Source organism: Papio anubis, chromosome 18 (genome assembly GCF_008728515.1).
Source record: "Papio anubis isolate 15944 chromosome 18, Panubis1.0, whole genome shotgun sequence".
Classification (NCBI taxonomy): Eukaryota; Metazoa; Chordata; class Mammalia; order Primates; family Cercopithecidae; genus Papio; species Papio anubis.
The window spans coordinates 47,983,135-48,002,885 of NC_044993.1; the positions used below are offsets into that span (position 1 = coordinate 47,983,135).

Here is a 19,751-nt window from a genome sequence, read left to right on the forward strand (position 1 = left end):
GAGTTCGAGACTAGCCTGGCCAACATGGTGAAACCCCATCTCTACCAAAAATACAAAAATTAGCTGGGCATGGTGGTGTGCGCCTGTAATCCCAGGTACTCGGGAGGCTGAGGCAGGAGAATTGCTTGAACCCGGGAGGCGGAGGCTGCAGTGAGCCAAGACCGCACCATTGCACTCCAGCCTGGCAACAGAGTGAGACTCTGTCTCAAAAAAAAAAAAAAAAAAAAAAAGTGCAACTCCATTCCTATATTCTATACTGATCAGTTCAAAATTGGAACATCTCATTTGGTTCTTAGTGTATTTTTAGAGAAAGATGAACTTTTCCAGATGAAGGTGACCAGGCAGGTGAAAACAGGAAGTCTCCTTGAGAATGAATCAAGTTTGGAAAACCAACAGCAAGTCCATATATCAATCTCTCCTACCCGACTCCACAGAAATGACACCATTTAAAGTCTATGGCAGCATATGCTTATTTCCCAGCACTTTGGGAGGCCAAAGTGGAAAATAAAAAGGGGTGCCACTAAAAAAAAGATTTTTAATCTTTTAATTAAAGATGTTGAGAAATCCCTGAGAAATGAATGGCAGACAGAACTGAATTAATGAACAAAAATACAGGCCAAAACAGAAGCTAGGAAGGACAGCTGCAAAAGGTGAAGGTGGGCCTGGGCTGCTCCAAACCTAGAGGCAGCACCTTCTCCAGGGACAGGAGAAAGCCCCAGGCCAAGGGTCAAATAGATTGACGGAGAGCTCCCATGGGGATACCAGGAGGCAGCTTGTCAATCCCACCAGCCTTCAGGAGTTGTGACTATGGGTCTTCGGGACAGAAAGGCAGGACGTAGCCAGAAAGAAAAAAGAGACCCTGTGCTCACAAGACCAAGCATTACATCATACTTCTTGCAGCAAGTTCTGACCCTCTGCCCCTAAGTATTGGCAGCAATCTATAGCATCTACAGAGAAGGAAATGGGAAATCAGTGGCTCATGCCTGTAATCCTAGCACTTGGGAGGCCGAGGCAGGAAGAATGCTTGAGGCCAGGAGTTCAGACCAACCTGGGCAACACGTGAGACACCTTCTCTATAAACAAACAAAAAAAAAAAAGAAAAAGAAAATATGAAACAGGAAATCATACTACACAGAAGAGCACATATCCACAAATCACAAAACATTTCAGGAAAACCAACATCCATGAAAGACAGGGACTTACTTAATAAATAGAAGAAATAACAAACAGATAATAATGCAAGCAGAGACACTTAAAATATATTTAATATTATCAGAAGAATAAAAGAGGAAGGACATTGCATATATCAAACAAGAACAGCCTACTACAGAAAAAGAATTTAAAAATTACATTGATAGTAACTTGGGAAACATAAAAAAAATCACAAATAAAAGATTTAATCATCAAAATAAATCGTTTGTGACCAGCCTGGCCAACATGGTGAAACCATGTCTCTACTAAAAATACAAAATTAGCCAGGCATGGTGGTGGGTGCCTGTAATCCCAGCTACTTGGGAGGCTGAGGCAGGAGGGAGGCAAAGGTTGCAGTGAGTGGAGATCATGCCACTACACTCCAGCCTGGGCCACAGATCGAGACTCTGTCTCAAAATAAATAAATAAATAAATAAATAAATAAAATAAATAAAAAATAAAAGAAATCAAAGCATGCTGAAGGACAGAACAGATACAGATAGAGAGAAAATTAGTGATCTGAAGATTAAACAGAGGCATTTTTCCAAAACACAGGAATAAAGACAAAAAGGACTGGCAAAAATATAAAAAGCTGTTAATTGCTATTCCATACAATTAGAAAGACAGGCTTTCTCGGATTTTTTTGGTAGAAGTGTAAATTCAGATTTTCTCATGAAGCTATTTCCAGATTTTCCACCACCTGAGCCAAACAAATCCCTATTATTTAGGCCAAGGGTAAGCAAATTAATCACAGGTCAAATCTGGCCAGCCACCTACTTTTGCAAATAAAGTTATACTGGAACACAGCCATGCTCATTTACATATTGACTGTGGCTGCTTTTGTGCTCAATGGCATAGTAGTTGTGACAAGATACTGTGTGGCCCACAAAGACTGAAATATTTATTATCTGATCCTTTACAGAAAAAAGTTTGTTGACCCCTGGTTTAGACCATTATTAGTTAGGTATTTTGCTATTCGTGGCCAAAGCTACTCCTACTTGAAATAAATAATAGAGTTGCATAGGCTGGGCGCAGTGGCTCATGCCTGTAATCCCAGCACTCTGGGAGGCCAAGGCAGGCAGATCACTTGAGGCGAGAAGTTTGAAACCATCCTGGCCAACATGGTGAAACCTTGTCTCTACTACCGGGGCCTATCATGGGGAGGGGGGAGGGGGGAGGGATTGCACTGGGAGTTATACCTGATGTAAATGACGAGTTGATGGGTGCAGCACACCAACAAGGCACAAGTATACATATGTAACAAACCTGCACGTTATGCACATGTACCCTACAACTTACAGTATAATAATAATAAATAAATTTAAAAAAAATACAAAAATTAGCTGGGAGTGGTGGGGCACACCTATAATCCCAGCTACTCAGGAGGCTGAGGCACAAGAATCTCTTGAGTCTGGAAGGCGGAGGTTTCAGTGAGCTGAGATCACACCACTGAACTGCACTGCACTGCAGCCTGGGCAATAGAGTGAGACCCTGGTTAAAAAAAAAAAATAGAGTTGCATAAATAGAAAAAGCTCCAGAAAGACGAACATCCAATGTATAACAGCAGTTATTTCTGGGAAGGGGAATGAGATTGAGGGTAAATTTGATGGACTATTTTTATTTAACGTGCAAACTTGAAGAATTTTTAACAACAACATGCTCAAATTATTTTGCAATTTAATTTTTCCGAGAAGAACTGAAGGTCTTATACCATGATAAAGAACAAACTACTGATGCATTAAAACACGTGGATGGAGCCAGGCATGGTGGCTCAGTTACTTGGGAGGCTGAGGCAGGAGGATTGCTTGAGCCCAGGACTTTGAGGCTACAGTGAGCTGTGACTGCACCACTGCACTCTAGCCTGGGTGACAGAGCAAGGCCCTTCTCCAAAAAAAAAAAAAAAAGAAGGAGTCAAAATAGTGTTTATCCTTGGAGAGGTATTAACTGGGAGGGGACATGTGAAAACCTCTTAAATATAGATTATTCTACATTTGATGTGAATAACTGATTTTATATATTTATATATAAAAATTCATAAAACTATACACTTAAGCTTGTTTATTTTATTGCACATAAGTTATACCTCAATAAATACATTTTAAAAAGAATAATGCAAAGTAGGTATTTTTCATTGTCCCTTAGTATGGTCCTATTTCTGAAATATATGTAGTTGCATGGAAAAAACATGCTAGAGGCACAGTGGCTCACGGCTGTAATTCCAGCACTTTGGGAGGCAGAGGCAGGAGGATCACTTGAGTTCAGGAGTTCAAGACCAGCCTGGGCAATGTGGTAAGACCCTGTCTCTACAAAAAATACAAAAATTAGCTGGAGATGGTGGCATATGCCCATAGTCCCCAGACACCCGGGAGGCTGAAGTGAGAGGATCGCTTGAGCCATGTTCATGCCACTGCACACCAGCCTGGGTGACAAAGTGAGAAAGTGAGAACCTGCCTCAAAAAAAAAAAAAAAAGAAAAAGAAAAAGAAAAAAGAAAAGAAAAAGGAAAGGGAAAAGGAAAAAGAAAAAAAAAAAAGCTAGAAAGAAATATAAAAATAAATACAGACAATCCCAATGGCTCATCTTAGGATTTTTCGACTTTATTGTGGTATGAAAGCAATATACATTCAGTGGAAACCGTACTTCAAGTCCCCATACAACCATTCTGTTTTTCACTTTGAGTACAGTACTCAGTAAATGACATGAGATATTCAACACTTCATGATAAAATATGCATTGTGTTAGATTATTTTGCCCAACTGTAGGCTAATATAAGTGCACTGAGCACATTTAAGGTAGGCTAGGTTAAGCTATGATGTTCAGCAGGTTAAGTATATTAAATGCATTTTCTTTTGATTTACAGTATTTTCAACTTAGGATGGGTTTATCGGGACATTGTATGTTGAGGAGCATCTGTAACAGTGATTATCTAGGTGGTAGGATGACAAATCATTTGTGTACCTTTCTGCATTTTCTAATTTCTTGACAATCAGCATGCATTAATTGTGGAATCAGAAATAAATTAAATGTCGAATGCAGGGCCCACCGCGCTGGGTATCTGCAGATGTCAACCACTAACCTTGCCTTCCTACGCCAACCCCAACTACTCCAGCTGATGGAACACGGTGTGGACAGGATCCGACAGAGGGAGTCAATGAATGATAAACAGGAAACACTTAAACAGCCCTTACAGATAATGGTTCTAAGTGCTTTGCATGTATTAGTCTTTTAATTCTCTCAACAACCCAGGAGGAGGTACTCTATTTTCAGCTCCATTCAGCAGCTGAGGAAACTGACATGCAGGAAGGTTAGGTAATTGCTGAAAACCATACAGCTAGTGGTAGAGCCAGGATGTGAACCTAGGCTGTCTGTCCCAGCCTCCTGCCCTGCCTGCCTGGGATCGCTCCACCCCTCAGTGCCAAGCCATCTCCCAGGACTTCAATAAAGACGACTGGCCCAAACAATGTATTTTTTAAAGAGTTTAGGTTTCTATATTTAAAAAAAAAAAAAAAAAGCTGGAAAAGTCCAGAACTTTATTGAATTTCCTTATACTTATTTCAATTTCTGTTTTTGTTTGTTTGTTGTTTTGAGACAGGGTCTCGCTTTGTCACCCAGGCTGGAGTGCAGTGGCGCAATCTTGGCTCATTGCAGCCTCAATCTCCCAGGCTCAGGTGACCCTCCCACCTCAGCCTCCTAAGTAGCTGGGACTACAGGCACACGACACCATGCCTGGCTCATTTTTGTATTTTTAATAGATATGGGGTTTTGCCATGTTGGCCAGGCTGGTCTCGAACTCCTGGGCTCAAGTGATCCTTCTGCCTTGGCCTCCCAAAGTGCTGGGATTACAGGTGTAAGCCACTGCACCCAACCTTATTTCAGTTTCTGTTTTGAATTATATAGTGGTGGTGAGGAGGAAGGCACAGTTCAGTGGCTTCTTTTTTTATCGGTAATTCTTTTTAACTGTAATTTTTATTTTTTTGAGGCAGGGTCTCACTATGTTGCCCAGGCTGGCCTCAAATTCCTGGGCTCAAGTGATCCTCCTGCCTAAGCCTCCCAAAATGCTAGGATCACAAGCATGAGCCACCACATCTGACCTTCAGTAGCTTCTTTTTAAAATTTTTAAAATTTATTTTTATTTTTAATTGTTGTGGGCACATAATGGGTATATATATTTATGAGTTACATGAGCTGTTTTGATACAGGCATGCAATGCATAATAAGCACATCAGGGTAAAAGGGGTATCCATCCCCTTAAGCACTTATCCTTTGTGTTTATAAACAACCCAAATATATTCTTTTAGTTATTATTTTTTTAAGACAGAGTCTCCCTCTTATTGCCCAGGCTGGAGTGCATTGGCATGATCTCGGCTCACTGCAACCTCTGTTTTCCGGGTTTAAGTGATTCTCCTGCTTCAGCCTCCCCAGTAGCTGGGACTACAGGCACGTGCCACCACACCCGGCTAATTTTTGTATTTTTAGTAGAGACGGGGTTTCACCATGTTGGCCAGGCCAGTCACTCCTGGCCTCATGTGATCTGCCCACCTCAGCCTCTCAAAGTGCTGGGATTGCAGGTGTGAGCCACTGCACCTGGCCTCTTTTTTTTTTTTTTTTTTTGAGACGGAGTCTCGCTCTGTGGCTCCAGGCTGGAGTGCTGTGGCCGGATCTCAGCTCTCACTGCAAGCCTCACTCTCCCGGTTCACGCCATTCTCCTGCCTCAGCCTCCTGAGTAACTGGGACTCAGGCCTCACCACCTCACCGGGCTGTTTTTTGTATTTTTAGTAGAGACGGGTTTCACCGTGTTAGCCAGGATGGTCTCTGATCTCCTGACCTCGGATCCACCTTGCCTCGGCCTCCCAAAAGTGCTGGGATTACAGGCTTGAGCCACCGCCTGACTCCTGGCCTCTTTTTTTTTTTTTTTTTTTTTTGAGACGGAGTCTCGCTCTGCTTCAGGCTGGAGGCTGTGGCTGGATCTCAGCTCACTGCAAGCTCCGGGCCCCCGGGTTCACGATTCTCCCAAGTTTCAGCCTCCCGAGTAGCTGGGACTACAGGCTCACCACTGCTCGCTAGTTTTTTGTATTTCTTAGTAGAGACGTGTTTCACTGCAGCTAGCTACAGGATGGTCTCTTGATCTCCTGACCTTTGTGATCCACCTGCCCCGCCTCCCAAAGTGCTGGGATTACAGGCTTGAGCCACCGCGCCCGGCCGGCCTCTTTTAATAATTTTTAAATGTACAATTAAATTGTTTTTGCCTATAGTCACCGTGTTGGGCTAGCAAATACTAGGTCTTATTCATCCTTTCTAGTTTTTTTTTTTTCTTTTTTTTTTTGAGACAGAGTCTCACTCTATTGCCCAGGCTGGAGTGCAGTGGCATGATCTTGGCTCACTGCAACCTCCGCCCCCTCCCCAGGGTTCAAGCAATTCTCCTGCCTCAGCTTCCCGAGTTGCTGGGTTCACAAGCATGTGCCACCATGCCCGGCTAATTTTGTATTTTTAGTAGAGATGGGGTTTCACCACGTTGCCTGGGCTGATCTTGAACTCCTGACCTCAAGTGATCCGCCTGCCTCGGCCTCACAAAGTGCTGGGATTACAGGTGTGAGCCACTGCTCCTGCACATTTTTTCTAATTTTTTTTGTGCCCATTAACCACCCTCACTTCTCCTGCCACCCTCCGTAGCTTCTGGGACCCATCCTCCTATTCTCGACATCCATGAGTTTAATTTTTAGCTCCCATAAATGAGAACATGCGAAGTTTGTCTTTCTGTGCCTGGCTTATTTCACTAAACGTAATAACCTCCAGTTTCACCCATGTTGTTGCAAATGACAGGATCTCATTCTTTTTTATGGCTGCATAGGACTCCATTGTGTGTGTGTACCACATTCTCTTCACACGTGTGTCTGTTGGACACTGAGGTTGCTTCCGAGTCTTGGCTATTGTGAACAGTGCTGCAAGAAACATGGGAGTGGAAAAATCTCTTCGATATACCCATTTCCTTTCTTCTGGGTATACACTTAGGAGTGGAATTGCTGGATCGTATAGTAGCTCTATTTTGAGTTTTTTGAGGAATCTCCAAACTGTTCTCCATAGTGATTGTACTAATTTACATTCCCCACAAACGTGCACAAGGATTCCCTTTTCTCTGCATCCTCGCCAGTATTTTGTTTTTGCCCGTCTTGAATAAAAGCCATTTTAACTGGGATGAGATGATATCTCACTGTAGTTTTGATTTGTGTCTAGTGGCTTCTAACTGGAATCTGGCTGTAGTTAATTGCATTGAGTTGGGGGCGTTGAGTATCAGACCAGCTCCCTTTGCCAGATGAGGAAACTGAGGCTCACATTAACCAGGCAGTCGTTGCCTCTGCCCGGCCCTGTGGTCACAGGAGTACAGGGTCCTCCTGTCTGGCTGTGAACCAGTAGCAGGGGCCTGTGGGGAGGAGGGGGAGCAGTGTACTCTTGCCACTTTGCCAGGGTACACAGAACACAGGCTGTCAGCTGAGCCCTGTACTTGCTGTGTTACCCAGGGCAGGCTGTCTCACCGCTCTGAGCCTAGACTTTTTCTCATGTAAGGTAATATTGCTTGCCTTCTTGGACATTGTGAAGAGTCAACAAGACAACAGATGTCAATATCACTTTTTTTTTTTTTTGAGATGCAGTTTCGCTCTTGTCGCCCAAGCTGGAGTGTGGTGGCACAATCTTGGCTCACTGCAACCTCCGCCTCATGGGTTCATGCAATTCTCCTGCCTCAGCCTCCTGAGTAGCTGGGATTACAGGCGCCCACCACCAGGCCCGGCTACTTTTTGTATTTTCAGTAGAGACAGGGTTTTGCCATGTTGGCCAGGCTGGTCTCAAACTCCTGACCTCAGGTGATCCACCTACCTGGGCCTCCAAAGTACTGGGATTACAGGCGTGAGCCACCACGCCTGGCTGTGAACATAATTTTTAACAACTGTGCTGTCAGTTACTATCCCCACCACACAGTGGCCATGAAGGGGAGAGTTGCTGTTTTTTGCCTTTCCCCCTTTTTCTGGCACCACTATCCTGATTTTCCTTTGGGAAAATATCCCTTCCTAACCATGTGCTTAACGTAGGGTTGACCCCACCCAACCTTTGTCTCCAGGACAAGTGCACAACCCTCGATGGGCCAGCGAGTCTCGAACTGGGGCCGTGGTTGAACAGTTAGACTTGGAGAGTGTTCACTCTTTGCTGAAGTTGCTGAGAGAATTCTGATAATGACAGGAAGGAGAAGGGGAAAGGGAGGAGGAAGCGGAGGAGGAGGAGGAAGCGCCGCTCACTATTCAGGGATTCGCGACCTGTAGGGCACTGTTCTAGGCACCCCAACCACCTAGTGAGACAGGTGCTCCCACTATCCCCATTCTATATAGAAAGAAACTGAAGCTCTGAGGTGGCTGAGGTGCTGGGGTGAGTGAGGAGCCAGGATTCATCCCCGAACCTTTTAAATCTAGCACCTGAGCTTCCCCCACCATGCCATCTGGCCTCTATACTGTAAGCCTGAGGCTGCTGGTGGCCATCTTGCCACCTGGTGGAGAACAGACCTGCCACCGAAGAAGGCAGAGTCAAGAGGGACTAAGTCAGAGCACCTAGATCCATCCATGCCTGATGTCCACCCCTGAACTTTTCAGCTAGGTGAGGCAACAAATTCCCTTTTTTTGCAGAAGCTGGTTTAAGGAAGGCTTCTATCACTTAAACAGAAGCTGACAGACATGGCCTGTGGACACTAATAAAGCTGAAGTCACAGAAGCATTGGCTCTTGTCAGACTTGGGGGATCACAAAGGAAACAGGGGCTCAGAGTGGGGAAAGCAAGTGTGTCCATGGTCAGTGATGGCAGCCAGGACCGGAGCCCACATGGCCTGGCACTTTCATGACCTGTGTCTTGCTCCTCCAAAAGTGTCCCCAGAGAAAGTGACGGTTTTCATGGGGTGTTTGTTTTTTTTTGAGACGGAGTCTCGCTCTGTCGCCCAGGCTGGAGTGCAGTGGCCGGATCTCAGCTCACAGCAAGCTCCGCCTCCCGGGTTCACGCCATTCTCCTGCCTCAGCCTCCCGAGTAACTGGGACTACAGGCGCCCGCCACCTCGCCCGGCTAGTTTTTTGTATTTTTTAGTAGAGACGGGGTTTCACCATGTTAGCCAGGATGGTCTCGATCTCCTGACCTCGTGATCCACCCGTCTCGGCCTCCCAAAGTGCTGGGATTAGAGGCTTGAGCCACCGCGCCCGGCCCTTTCATGGGGTGTTTTTATCCTGCAGACATACCTTTCCTGAGTAACTTGCAGGAACCTCCTCTTAGCACCATTCTCTCTTCTAATCATATTCCATATTCCATACAGTGATTTCTGGGGGTGGAGGGAGGAGGTAAAGGGAGCTATTTGAAAGGCTATTTCATGCCTAAGATCTGAGGATAGAGAAAACTTTGATGGCGCTCTGTTGAAGGGCACATTGTTTATCCAAAACAGACTCGGGAAAGGGAAGCTGTCAACATTATCTCTGTCTGGTCACAAATTGCAGCTCTCTGATGGGTTTTTCCTAGAGTTTAATCTTGTGTTGGAAGCTAAGCCGATACCAGGAAGGTTTTAGACATGTCAATCTCCTTCCTGGCATTTTAGCAGAAATTGATTCTCTTTGCTTTTCGGGGCTGGAGTCTTGGCCCTGTTGTTGTTAAACTTGGGTGTTTGTGTACACATCTCCTGCAGCGCCCAGCCTGACTGCAGAGGTACCGGGGCAGGCTGGGGACTCACATACAAAGGAATTCCAACAGGGAGGGATTATGCACCATTCTTCCATCATACCAAAGGGGCCCAATCTGTGTCCTGCTTTTTCTCAGCAAGACTTCTCCACCTGTGACTTTCAAGGGATTCGTTTTGCAAATACGCTATTTTGCCCTGCCAGTCCTAAATTATAATTGTTGACATTTATTGAGCTCCGAGTATGTGCCAGGTTCTGTCCTAAGCACTTGATACGTACGAACTCACTGAATCCTTGCCACGGTCCTGTGAAATGCAGGTTTTATATCATCCCCATCTTACAGAGAGGGAAGTTGAATCACGAAAAGGTAAGTCACTTGCCTGAGTGGTAGAGCTAGCCTAGGAATCCAGGCTGTTTGGTTCCAGGGTTCGCAGGCTCAATTCCTCTGCTGCACTGCTTCTAATCCTGCCCTGTGTCTTATTGCCCTGCATAAATCAGAATTTGTCAATGTTACGGGGGCCCCTGTCTTCGAGTTCTCAAAGCTGCAGAGAGACCAAGACCTCAGGAAGCAGAAAGACTGACAACAATAATTTCGCAACTGGGAACGCATTTGGCAGTTGAATCTAAAATAGATTTTGTTCTTCTCTGCCCAGATATATGAACTAAAAGGTTTCATTCCAGTAGAAGTGCAGAGTTGGAATGTGAGCTGTCGTATCAGGCTCTTTGTAATGCAACACCACCAACTTGCCTTTTCTTTTTTGTTTGTTTCCTTTAAAAAAACTTTTTTTTTGGCCGGGCGCGGTGGCTCAAGCCTGTAATCCCAGCACTTTGGGAGGCCGAGACGGGCGGATCACGAGGTCAGGAGATCGAGACCATCCTGGCTAACACGGTGAAACCCCGTCTCTATTAAGAAATACAAAAAACTAGCCGGGCGAGGTGGCGGGCGCCTGTAGTCCCAGCTACTCGGGAGGCTGAGGCCGGAGAATGGCGTGAACCCGGGAGGCAGAGCTTGCAGTGAGCTGAGATCCGGCCACTGCACTCCAGCCTGGGCGACAGAGCGAGACTCCGTCTCAAAAAAAAAAAAACAAAAACAAAAACTTTTTTTTTAAACAAAGCAATTGAGATCTGTAAGTATGGACGGGGCAACTCCTGAATCCCCACAAAACTGAAGTTAAAAGAACATGGAGAACTGAATAGAGAAAAGGGAAGGGAGTATCTGCAGTTTGTGCGCTAGTGGAGTCTGAAACTTACAGAAAAGTCTCCTGTCTCACTGGTGCCTGCAATCAGCCAAGACAAATCTTATGAGCTCAGGGCTGCAAGAGATGGCTTGCAGAAATAGAGGTGCTGCAATTCGCAATTGCGACATGGAACCCACCAAAATGCCCACCAATCAATGAGTAGATAAAGAAACTGTGGTATGTATATACGATGGAATACTACTCAGCCATAAAAAGGAATGAATTAATGGCATTCACGCAACATGGATAGAACTGGAGACTATTATTCTAAATGAAATAACTCAGGAATGGAAAACCAAACATTGTGTGTTTTCACTTACAAGTGGGAGCTAAGCTATGAGGAGGCAAAGGCATAAGAATGACACAATGGACTTTGGGGACTCAGAGGGAAAGGGTGGGAAGGAGGTGAAGGACAAAAGACTACAAATTGGGTTCAGTGCATACTGCGTGGGTGATGGGTGCACCAAAATCTCACACGTCACCACTAAAGAACTTACTCATTTAACCAAATACCACCTGTTCTCCAAAAACCTATGGGAGAACAACAGAAATCAAGTGCTAGATATGTCCCCAAGTCCTTCCCAAGTAAACACCCCTCCTCTCACCCCCACAAGACAAGTGAATTAGTCACTCTAGTTCATAGGGGTGGCCACTGAATGGCTCCATTGTGGGCACCTCAGTCAAGGACAGCCACACTTGAATCTGGCCAGCTTGCTATGAGATAACCTGGGGGGCAAAAAAAAAAAAAGCTCTATCCCTTTCATGCACTGTTAAAAGACGAATTGGAAACATCAATTTAAATAGAGCACACACCCTCTGATCCATTAGTTCTACTTTAAAGCATTTAACCTTTGGCTATTCCTATGTACACAGGGATGTCTGCTCCAGAATATTCTTTAGAGTATTCCTATAGTAGCAAAAGACTATTAATAGAGTAGATATTCATTAATCAGGAATTAGTAATACATTTATGCAATTATTTAGGACCAAAACCTGATCTGAAATGACATAAAATTTATAGCTTTTATTTACCCACTTAGTATACATATTCATATTTGGCTGTACACACACTATATATATATGTTTTAGAGATAGGGCCTCACTATATTGTCCAATCTGGACCCAAACTTCTGGGGTCAAGTGAGCCGCCCACCTCAGCCTCCCAAGTAGCAGGTGGGATAACAAGCAGGAGCCACTGCAATGAGCTCTGTGCATATATTAATGTATTTGATTATAGAATGCTTTTCCAGGTCCTCCTAGGATGGTATAACTTTTTAAATATAAAAAAGTGAAATATATTTGGCCTTAAATATTTCAAGTAAAGAATTACATTCCTGTAAATCCACAATGGAGTACTAGGCAGCCACGAAAAGAGTGAGGTCTGTCCATATGACCTGCTGAGGAATGCTCTCTAAGACATGTTGTTAAATGAAAAAAAAAAAAAAAAAGAAGAAAACAATATGTATTGCATGAGGGGGATGGATGGGTGGGTAAAGGAGACAAAGCATATGTTCTGCATAGCTGTATATCTGTAGAATATTTCTGGAAGGACACATAAGACATTGATTATAGTTATTGCCTCTTGGGAGGGCAACTGAAGGCTGGTGTCAGGAATATTGTATTTCCTGAATACTCTTGAGTATTGATTAGCCAGGCCAGCCTCTCTCACTGACCTGTGGCCTGGGCTTATAGAGGAGGAACAGCTAATAGGAGAATCAAGACAGCAACAAGGACCAGGCTAGGTGGCTCAGGCCTATAATCCCAGAACTCTGGGAGGCCGAGAAGGGAGGACTGTTGAGCCCAGGAGTTCAAGATCAACCTGGGCAACATGACCAAAGCCCGTTTCTACAAAAATTAGCTGGGTCTGGTGGTGCACACCTGTGGTCTCCACTACTCAAGACGCTGAGGTGGGAGGATCACTTGAACTTGGGAGGCAGAGGTTGCAGTGAGCTGATACAGCACCACTGCACTCCAATCTGGGCGGCAGAGCGAGACCTGTCTCAAACAAAAAGCAAAAAAGATGGCAACAAGGTCAAGAGACCCAGAAGACCCAGACGGGAGCAGAGGTGTGTTAGTGGTTGCACACTGAAGAGACAGAGAGGGCTGTCCGGATAACCTTGTCCCTGGAGGCACCCTGGATCCTGGACTTGCTGTGTTTTAATGTTTTAATGTTGTTGTATTCCCCTCAGACCCCAGTCTCCTCTTTTGCTTGGGAAAAATGAAGGAAGCCTCTAGCCTTGCACCAGAAGTCTCTGTTAATAGCAGGAAGGTGTGTGTGTCTGTGCATGTGCATGCATGCAAAAGGAAGGCTTAACATTTTCTAGTTGGGTGAGTTCAATGACTTTTGCAATCCTTGCAAAGTCAGTTCAGCAGATGAGTGTGCTGTCAAGAACATTTTTTGGAATCTCCAATCAACTGCAAAAATGGCCGTCAGTTATCATGGGAGGCTCTCAGAGTGGTTAAGAATGAGGGCCCTGGGGCTAGCCTGCCTGAGGCCCAGGTGCCTGGGGACACACAGCCAAGAAGCAGGAAGGCTGGAATCAGCCTTCGGCTGGAGTGAGGGAGGTCTCTTCTGTAGGAAGCGTAATTAATTGTGCTGCCTTCTCCTTGGGAATCTCTCTGTTAAATCCTAGACACTTCAAGTTATGTAACAACTAACATCTATGGAACACTTACTGTGTGCCCAGCACTGTGCTAGTTACGTTAATACATGACTGTATTAACTCTCTCCAAAGTGGGCATTATCAAACAAGGTGAGAGGGCTCAAGAGACTTGTCCAAGGTCAACAGCTGGGATTTGAGGCAGAGCTGCTTGGCCCCAGGACCTGAACTGCAGCCCTCACAGCAAACTGGAGGTATTAATTCACAGAGCCACCAGGGGCCTCAGTGGCTCTGAGCAGTAAGGGGACATGTCCCCAGCACCATGCTCATGAGCCCCACAGTGCCCTAGGCACCAGTGTGGATGCTGTAGGGATGAACTGGATGATGAATATATATTTCTTCCTCCTCTGTGATCTCCTTTTTTCTAACACTGCATGATAAATTCACTTCCTAATGATTTTTGAGTAAACTACAATGACCACAATTTCAAAATCATTAATAATTCATGTCCAAGGGCCATAAACACTACATAATCTCCACAGGCAGGAACCATGAATACTTGTTAGAAACGAGGCTGAGAATATTTTTACCAGTTGAACTGAACTTATCTACTGCCTTCAAGCCAACCGTCAAAGCTACATTTTTCAGAAATGACTGTAACCTGGCCAGGCACAGTGACTCAAGCCTGTAATCCCAGCACTTTGGAAGGCCAAGGCGGGAGGATCCCTTGAGGGCAGGAGTTTGAGGCCAGACTGGCTAACATGATGAAACCCCATCTCTACTAGAAATACAAAAATTAGTCAGGCATGGTGGAATGCACCTGTAATCCCACCTACTCGGGAAGCTGAGGCAGGAGGATCGCTTGAACCCGGGAGGTGGAGGTTGCAGTGAACTGAGATCGTGTTACTGTACTCCAACCTGGGTGACACAGTAAGACTATGCCTCAAAAAAAAAGAAATGACTGTAACCTTTCCAATACCCCAGTTCAGGCCACCTCTCCAGGAAGTCTTTCCCTCCTCTGGCGCTCCCTGGAGCTTTATTTGGGGCTCATCTATAATGTTTATCATTCTCTTCTTTGGTTTTGCCTCTTGGTATCTGTGACAGCGGTGGAGAACTGAGGTGCCTTCGGGGCCAGGGAAGCCAGGCACAGGGTACAGAGAAGCACCTGGGTCGAGAGCCAGAGCTATTTATTTTGTTTTCTTTTTTTGAGATAGAGTCTCACTCTGTCGCCCAGGCTGGGGTGCAGTGGTGTGATCTTGGCTCACTGCAGCCTCTACCTCCTGGGTTCAAGAGATTCTCCTGCCTCGGCCTCCCGAGTTGCTGGTACTACAGGCATGTACCACTACGCCTGGCTAATTTTTGTATGCCAGAGTCTACTTAATCCATGGAAAGAGCTGGTTCTTATCCATGGCTGCACATCGGAACCACTTGGGGGATTAAAACATTCTGATGCCCAGGTTGCATGCCCAGATATTTTAACCTAACTGGTTTGGAAAGAGGCCTGGACATTGGGTTAGTTATGTAAGTACGAATGAATGAATAAACATATGAATGAATAAACTGCACCAGGCCCTGTGCTGAGTGCTTTATGCCAGTGGTTCTCAAACTGCTGCACATTAGAATCACCTGGGAACTTCTTTTAATTAAAAAAAAATTTTTTGAGACAGGGTTTTGTTGTCCAGGTTGGAATGCAGTGGTGTTATCATAGCTTATTGCAGCCTTGAACTCCTGGGCTCAAGTGATACTCCCGCCTCAGCCTCCAGGGCAGCTGAGATTACAGGCACAAGACACCACACCTGATTTTTATTATTTTATTTTATTTATTTTGAGACAAGTCTCACTCTGGCGCCCAGGCTGAAGTACAGTGGCCCGGTCTCGGCTCACTGCAACCTCCGCTGTCTGAGTTCAAGTGATTTTCCTGCCTCAGCCTCCCAAGCAGCTGGGATTACAGGCACCCGCCCCCACGCCCGGCTAATTTTTGTATTTTCACTAGAGATGGGGTTTTACCATGTTGGCTAGGCTGGTCTCGAACTCCTGACCTCAGGTGATCTGCCCACCACGGCCTCCCAAAGTGTTGGGATTACAGGTGTGAGCCACCACGCCTGGCCTCACACCTGTTCAATTTTTTAAATTTTTTTGTAGAGAAGGAGTCTTGCTTATGTTGCTCAGGCTGGTCTCAAAGTCCTGGGGCTCAAGCAATCTTCCCGCTTCAGTCTCCCAAAGTGCTGGGATTACAGGTATGAGCCACCACACCCGGCCACCTGGGAGCTTTCAAATATCCAGAGGTTGCTAAGTACCATGGTTGGCAATGTTGAAATGTGGATTTAACCATTTTAAATGTGGATTTAAACATTTTTTTAAAAATCCACAACTTTTAAATGTAGACATCTACTTTTTAAAAATTATAACAGGGTACGAGCTAGATACAACACACCTTTGGGCTGAATTTGGCCTGGCGAGTTCATTGACAACAGCCACATCCTCCCTTTATCATGGTGGCTTAAGATCCCTCAAAGAAGTACCTGATCCCAACCCAGGATGGAAACCACGTGTTCACCCTCCAAGGAGTACGCTGGCCGCACCACCTCACCACCACGTGTTCATCCTCCAGGGAGTGTGCTGGCCGCACTACCTCACCACCTTGAGAAATACAACATTTGTTCTAACCAGGTCTGGGAAAGAGATAGCTGGTCTCCGTGCCTTTCATGGTGACATGGTTTGATCTATACCTGGCATCCTGGGTGAGGCACAGAGGGCTGGGGAGTCAGGAGAGAGGGTGCGGGATGAAGAAAGAAGAGGTGGGTGGAAAAGGCATGTTATAATCTATCAGACGAGAGTCCTAGCAGCTTGCTGTTCTTTTTTTTTTTTTTTTTTCCCCCCCAATAATTATTTTTTAGTAGAGTTGGGGTTTTACCATGTTGCCCAGGCTGGTCTTGAACTCCTGGGCTCAAGTAATCCACCCACTTTGGCCTTCTAAAGTGCTGGGATTATAGGTGGGAGCCACTGTGCCCAGCCTTTATTTATTTGTTTGCTTTTGAAAATAATTGTTTGGGGCTGGTTTTTTGTTTTGGTTTTGTAACCGAACAAAAGCTCTGTTAAGAGAGCTAGCACTCTCCTTTTTTCAGAAGGCCTGAAACCGAGTGAAATATCTTTCCAGGTTAAGCCTGGGTATTGTGATAAACAGCCTCACTCTCCATTTCTCACTACAAGCACTTCTCAGAAGAGAAATGATCTGAAATGCTCTCCCGTGATGGGCACAATGGGAGTGGCTGGGAAAGCAGCAGTTAGGGGAGTTGCATTGCTAGAGAGAGACAGAGCCTCAACTAGTTTCCCCTGCCCTGCTCTGTGGTTTCCCAGTTAATTTCTTAATGTGGATAAATGGGATGCTGCTATTCTGTGACCAAAGGCCAGGGGCAGGTTCAAGGTTTCCTCCCCGGCTTGCGGGCTGGTCTTCACCCCCGGTCAGTTAACTGAGGGAGGCCCGCAGGTCTGGGCTCACTTCCATCCCTGCTCCTCTACCTCAGGGGTTTCCGGAAGGATGTTGTGGGAAGACAGGCACTTGCTTCTGCCTCCAGAGAAAGATTCCTTACCAGAAGGAGTGGGAAAATCCACCCTGGCTTTGCCCCTAGACTGCCCACTTGGGCGACACTTAGATCTTTTCAGCAGCATCGAAGTTCCTAAGGCTTCGTCCAGCCCTCATCCCAGGTGGGCTGATTGAAAGAAAAACAAAACGCAAACTGGCTATTCTGGTTACAGCTGATGAAGGAAACAATAGGAGAAGGTGAAGGTCATGTAACTCACACGATGCTGAGTGCAGTCTAGTCCCAGCTTCCTCCTCAGAGCTGGCCAGGACAGCTCCAGAGATGGAAGGAGAAGGACCACGTCTTCTTGCCATTTTTGAGGCCCTGGACCCAGCTGAGCCGGACAAATGCCCTTTCATTATAGGAATGATGACACTTTACAATCAAAAGTGTTAGCAGATATGTGTGGATGAATTTCTGGATTGGTCAATGTTTCTGATGAGCCACACAATTTCTCTCCCTGGCACTCCTGCCCCATCTCCACTAAATAAGACTCAATTTTATATTCTCATAAGCCTGGGACTTGATCAAAGGGCCCTGGAGTAACCTATGGCTCCTTGCTACCACTTCCCACTCGCTTTAGGCGCCATGATCTTGCAACCTTCCTTATTTATGTCTCTCTGACTTTGACTGTACTGATTCCTTGGCCTGGAAAACTCCTAGTCATCCTTCAAGAAGCAGCCTGCACATCACCTTTTCTGCAAAGGCTTTCTTGATATTGCTGGAAGAGTCAGGTGACTGGTTTCTGTATTAAAATCTCACTTTCTCTGTCCTTCTATGATGGCACTTCTCACACTGTATTGTAATGATCATGCTGTAGCTCTCTTCCAACTAGACAGTGCATATCCCGAGATCAAGGACTGTGTTTCAGTCAACCTCTAGTCCAGGTCCCCCTGGTGCCTGGCACAGAGCAGGTGGGTTCAGAGGCAGGGGGGTGGGGAGACGGGGGAGGGTGGTGGGTTTCAAGAATGACCACAATATTTTGTAGCTCTTCCCATCAAAAGGTGAGGTCTATTTCCCCACTCCTTGAATCTGGGACCTTGTGGCCTGCTTTCAAGAATAGAAAGTGGGGCTGGGTGTGGTGGCTCACACCTGTAATCCCAGCACTTTGGGAGATGGAGGCAGGTGGTTCACCTGAGGCCGGGAGTTCAAGACCAGCCTGGCCAGCATGGTGAAACCCCGTCTCTACTAAAAATACAAAAAGTAGCCAGGTGTGGTGGCAGGCGCCTGTAATTCCAGCTACTTGGGAAGCTGAGGCAGGAGAATCGCTTGAACCCGGGAGGCGGAGGTTGCAGTGAGCTGAGATCGCACCATTGCACTCCAGCCTGGGCAACAGAGCGTGACCTGTCTTAAAAAAAAATAAATAAATAAAAAATAGAATAGAAAGTGGTAGAAGCAACACTGTGTAACTTGTAAGCCTAGGACTCAAGAAGTCCTGCAGTTGCCACTGCTGCACTCTTGAGCCCTTGAAGCATGATGTGAAAAAACCTGCCTAGACTGCTGGCACACGAGAAGTATTTGGAGGAGAACTGAGGCACCCTGACACTCAAGTACCCCCTAGTCAACACAGCCATGAACTGCAGAAGCATGAGTGAGCCCCATGCAGAGCCTGGTCCAGCAGCAGAACTGCCCAGATAAGCCCCAATTGCTAACCCACCAAATCCAGAACTAAATATCTGGTTGCTGTTTTAAGCCACTAAAATCTGGGATGATTTGTTACACAGATGAAGCTAACCGATACACTCAGACATGATTATTACAAGTGATGGTTATTACAAGTGATACTGGGTTGGTAAGCCTAGTTGCTCACTGTCATTTGCTCCAGGATTCAAGCTTGGGACCCCGAGAGAAAACAGTAGATTTAGGGACACTTATTCACCACCCTGCTCCCTCAGGTCCTTTCAAATGGAGTCGCCTCCCATCAGCCCTCGCCAGGGACACATTTACCTCCTTTTTCTCTCGTGAGCAGGACCGGCTTCTCTCAGCCTTTCGCAGAGTCTGACCTGTCGCAGTTCAAAAGCAGAACCAAGATTAAGGCTGTTTTAGAACAGCTAGTTTATCACCACAAAAGCTTTTTATTTGCAAACTGAATAGATGGGACCAATCATAATCAAATGATTTTAAGAAAATGCAGCCTATTATTATAATGGGAAAATGGCACACTTTTGAAATAGACCAACAGCAAGGAAAATGGTAATTCACACACTTACGTTGTTTGACTATAATGAACAAAGCTTCAGCCTTTAATCTGGAACATTATCTGTACTCTGAAAGGGCCTAGGGACTGTAGTTCCCCCTTTGAATTACATTTTTATTAAATTGTTTGGAATTACATAAAATGCCTTCCACAAAAATGCCTTCCTCTGTGCATACACACATAACCTTTGATGACAGCATACCAACGTGCTGCACCAAACCCCCAAATCCACCACACAGGTGACAGTGCAGAT

The 19,751-nt window shown here is 45.6% G+C and overlaps 1 protein-coding gene across 7 annotated transcripts in view; it reads right to left on the reverse strand.

The window, feature by feature from the left end:
* Positions 1-19,751, reverse strand: part of KIAA0556 (KIAA0556 ortholog) — a 234,488-nt gene that overhangs the window by 190,616 nt on the left and 24,121 nt on the right. For 5 of the 7 annotated variants that reach the window (XM_009196203.4, XM_009196202.4, XM_003916709.5 and 2 more), the window contains exon 2: positions 19,249-19,304. The exons of 1 other annotated variant lie outside the window; for it this stretch is intronic. In XM_009196203.4, the coding sequence (XP_009194467.2) occupies positions 19,249-19,304 (56 nt within the window). Of the gene's footprint in view, positions 1-10,262; positions 10,368-19,248; positions 19,305-19,751 lie in introns of all 7 variants that reach the window. One more of the 7 variants, XM_017953265.3, reaches the window with a different exon arrangement.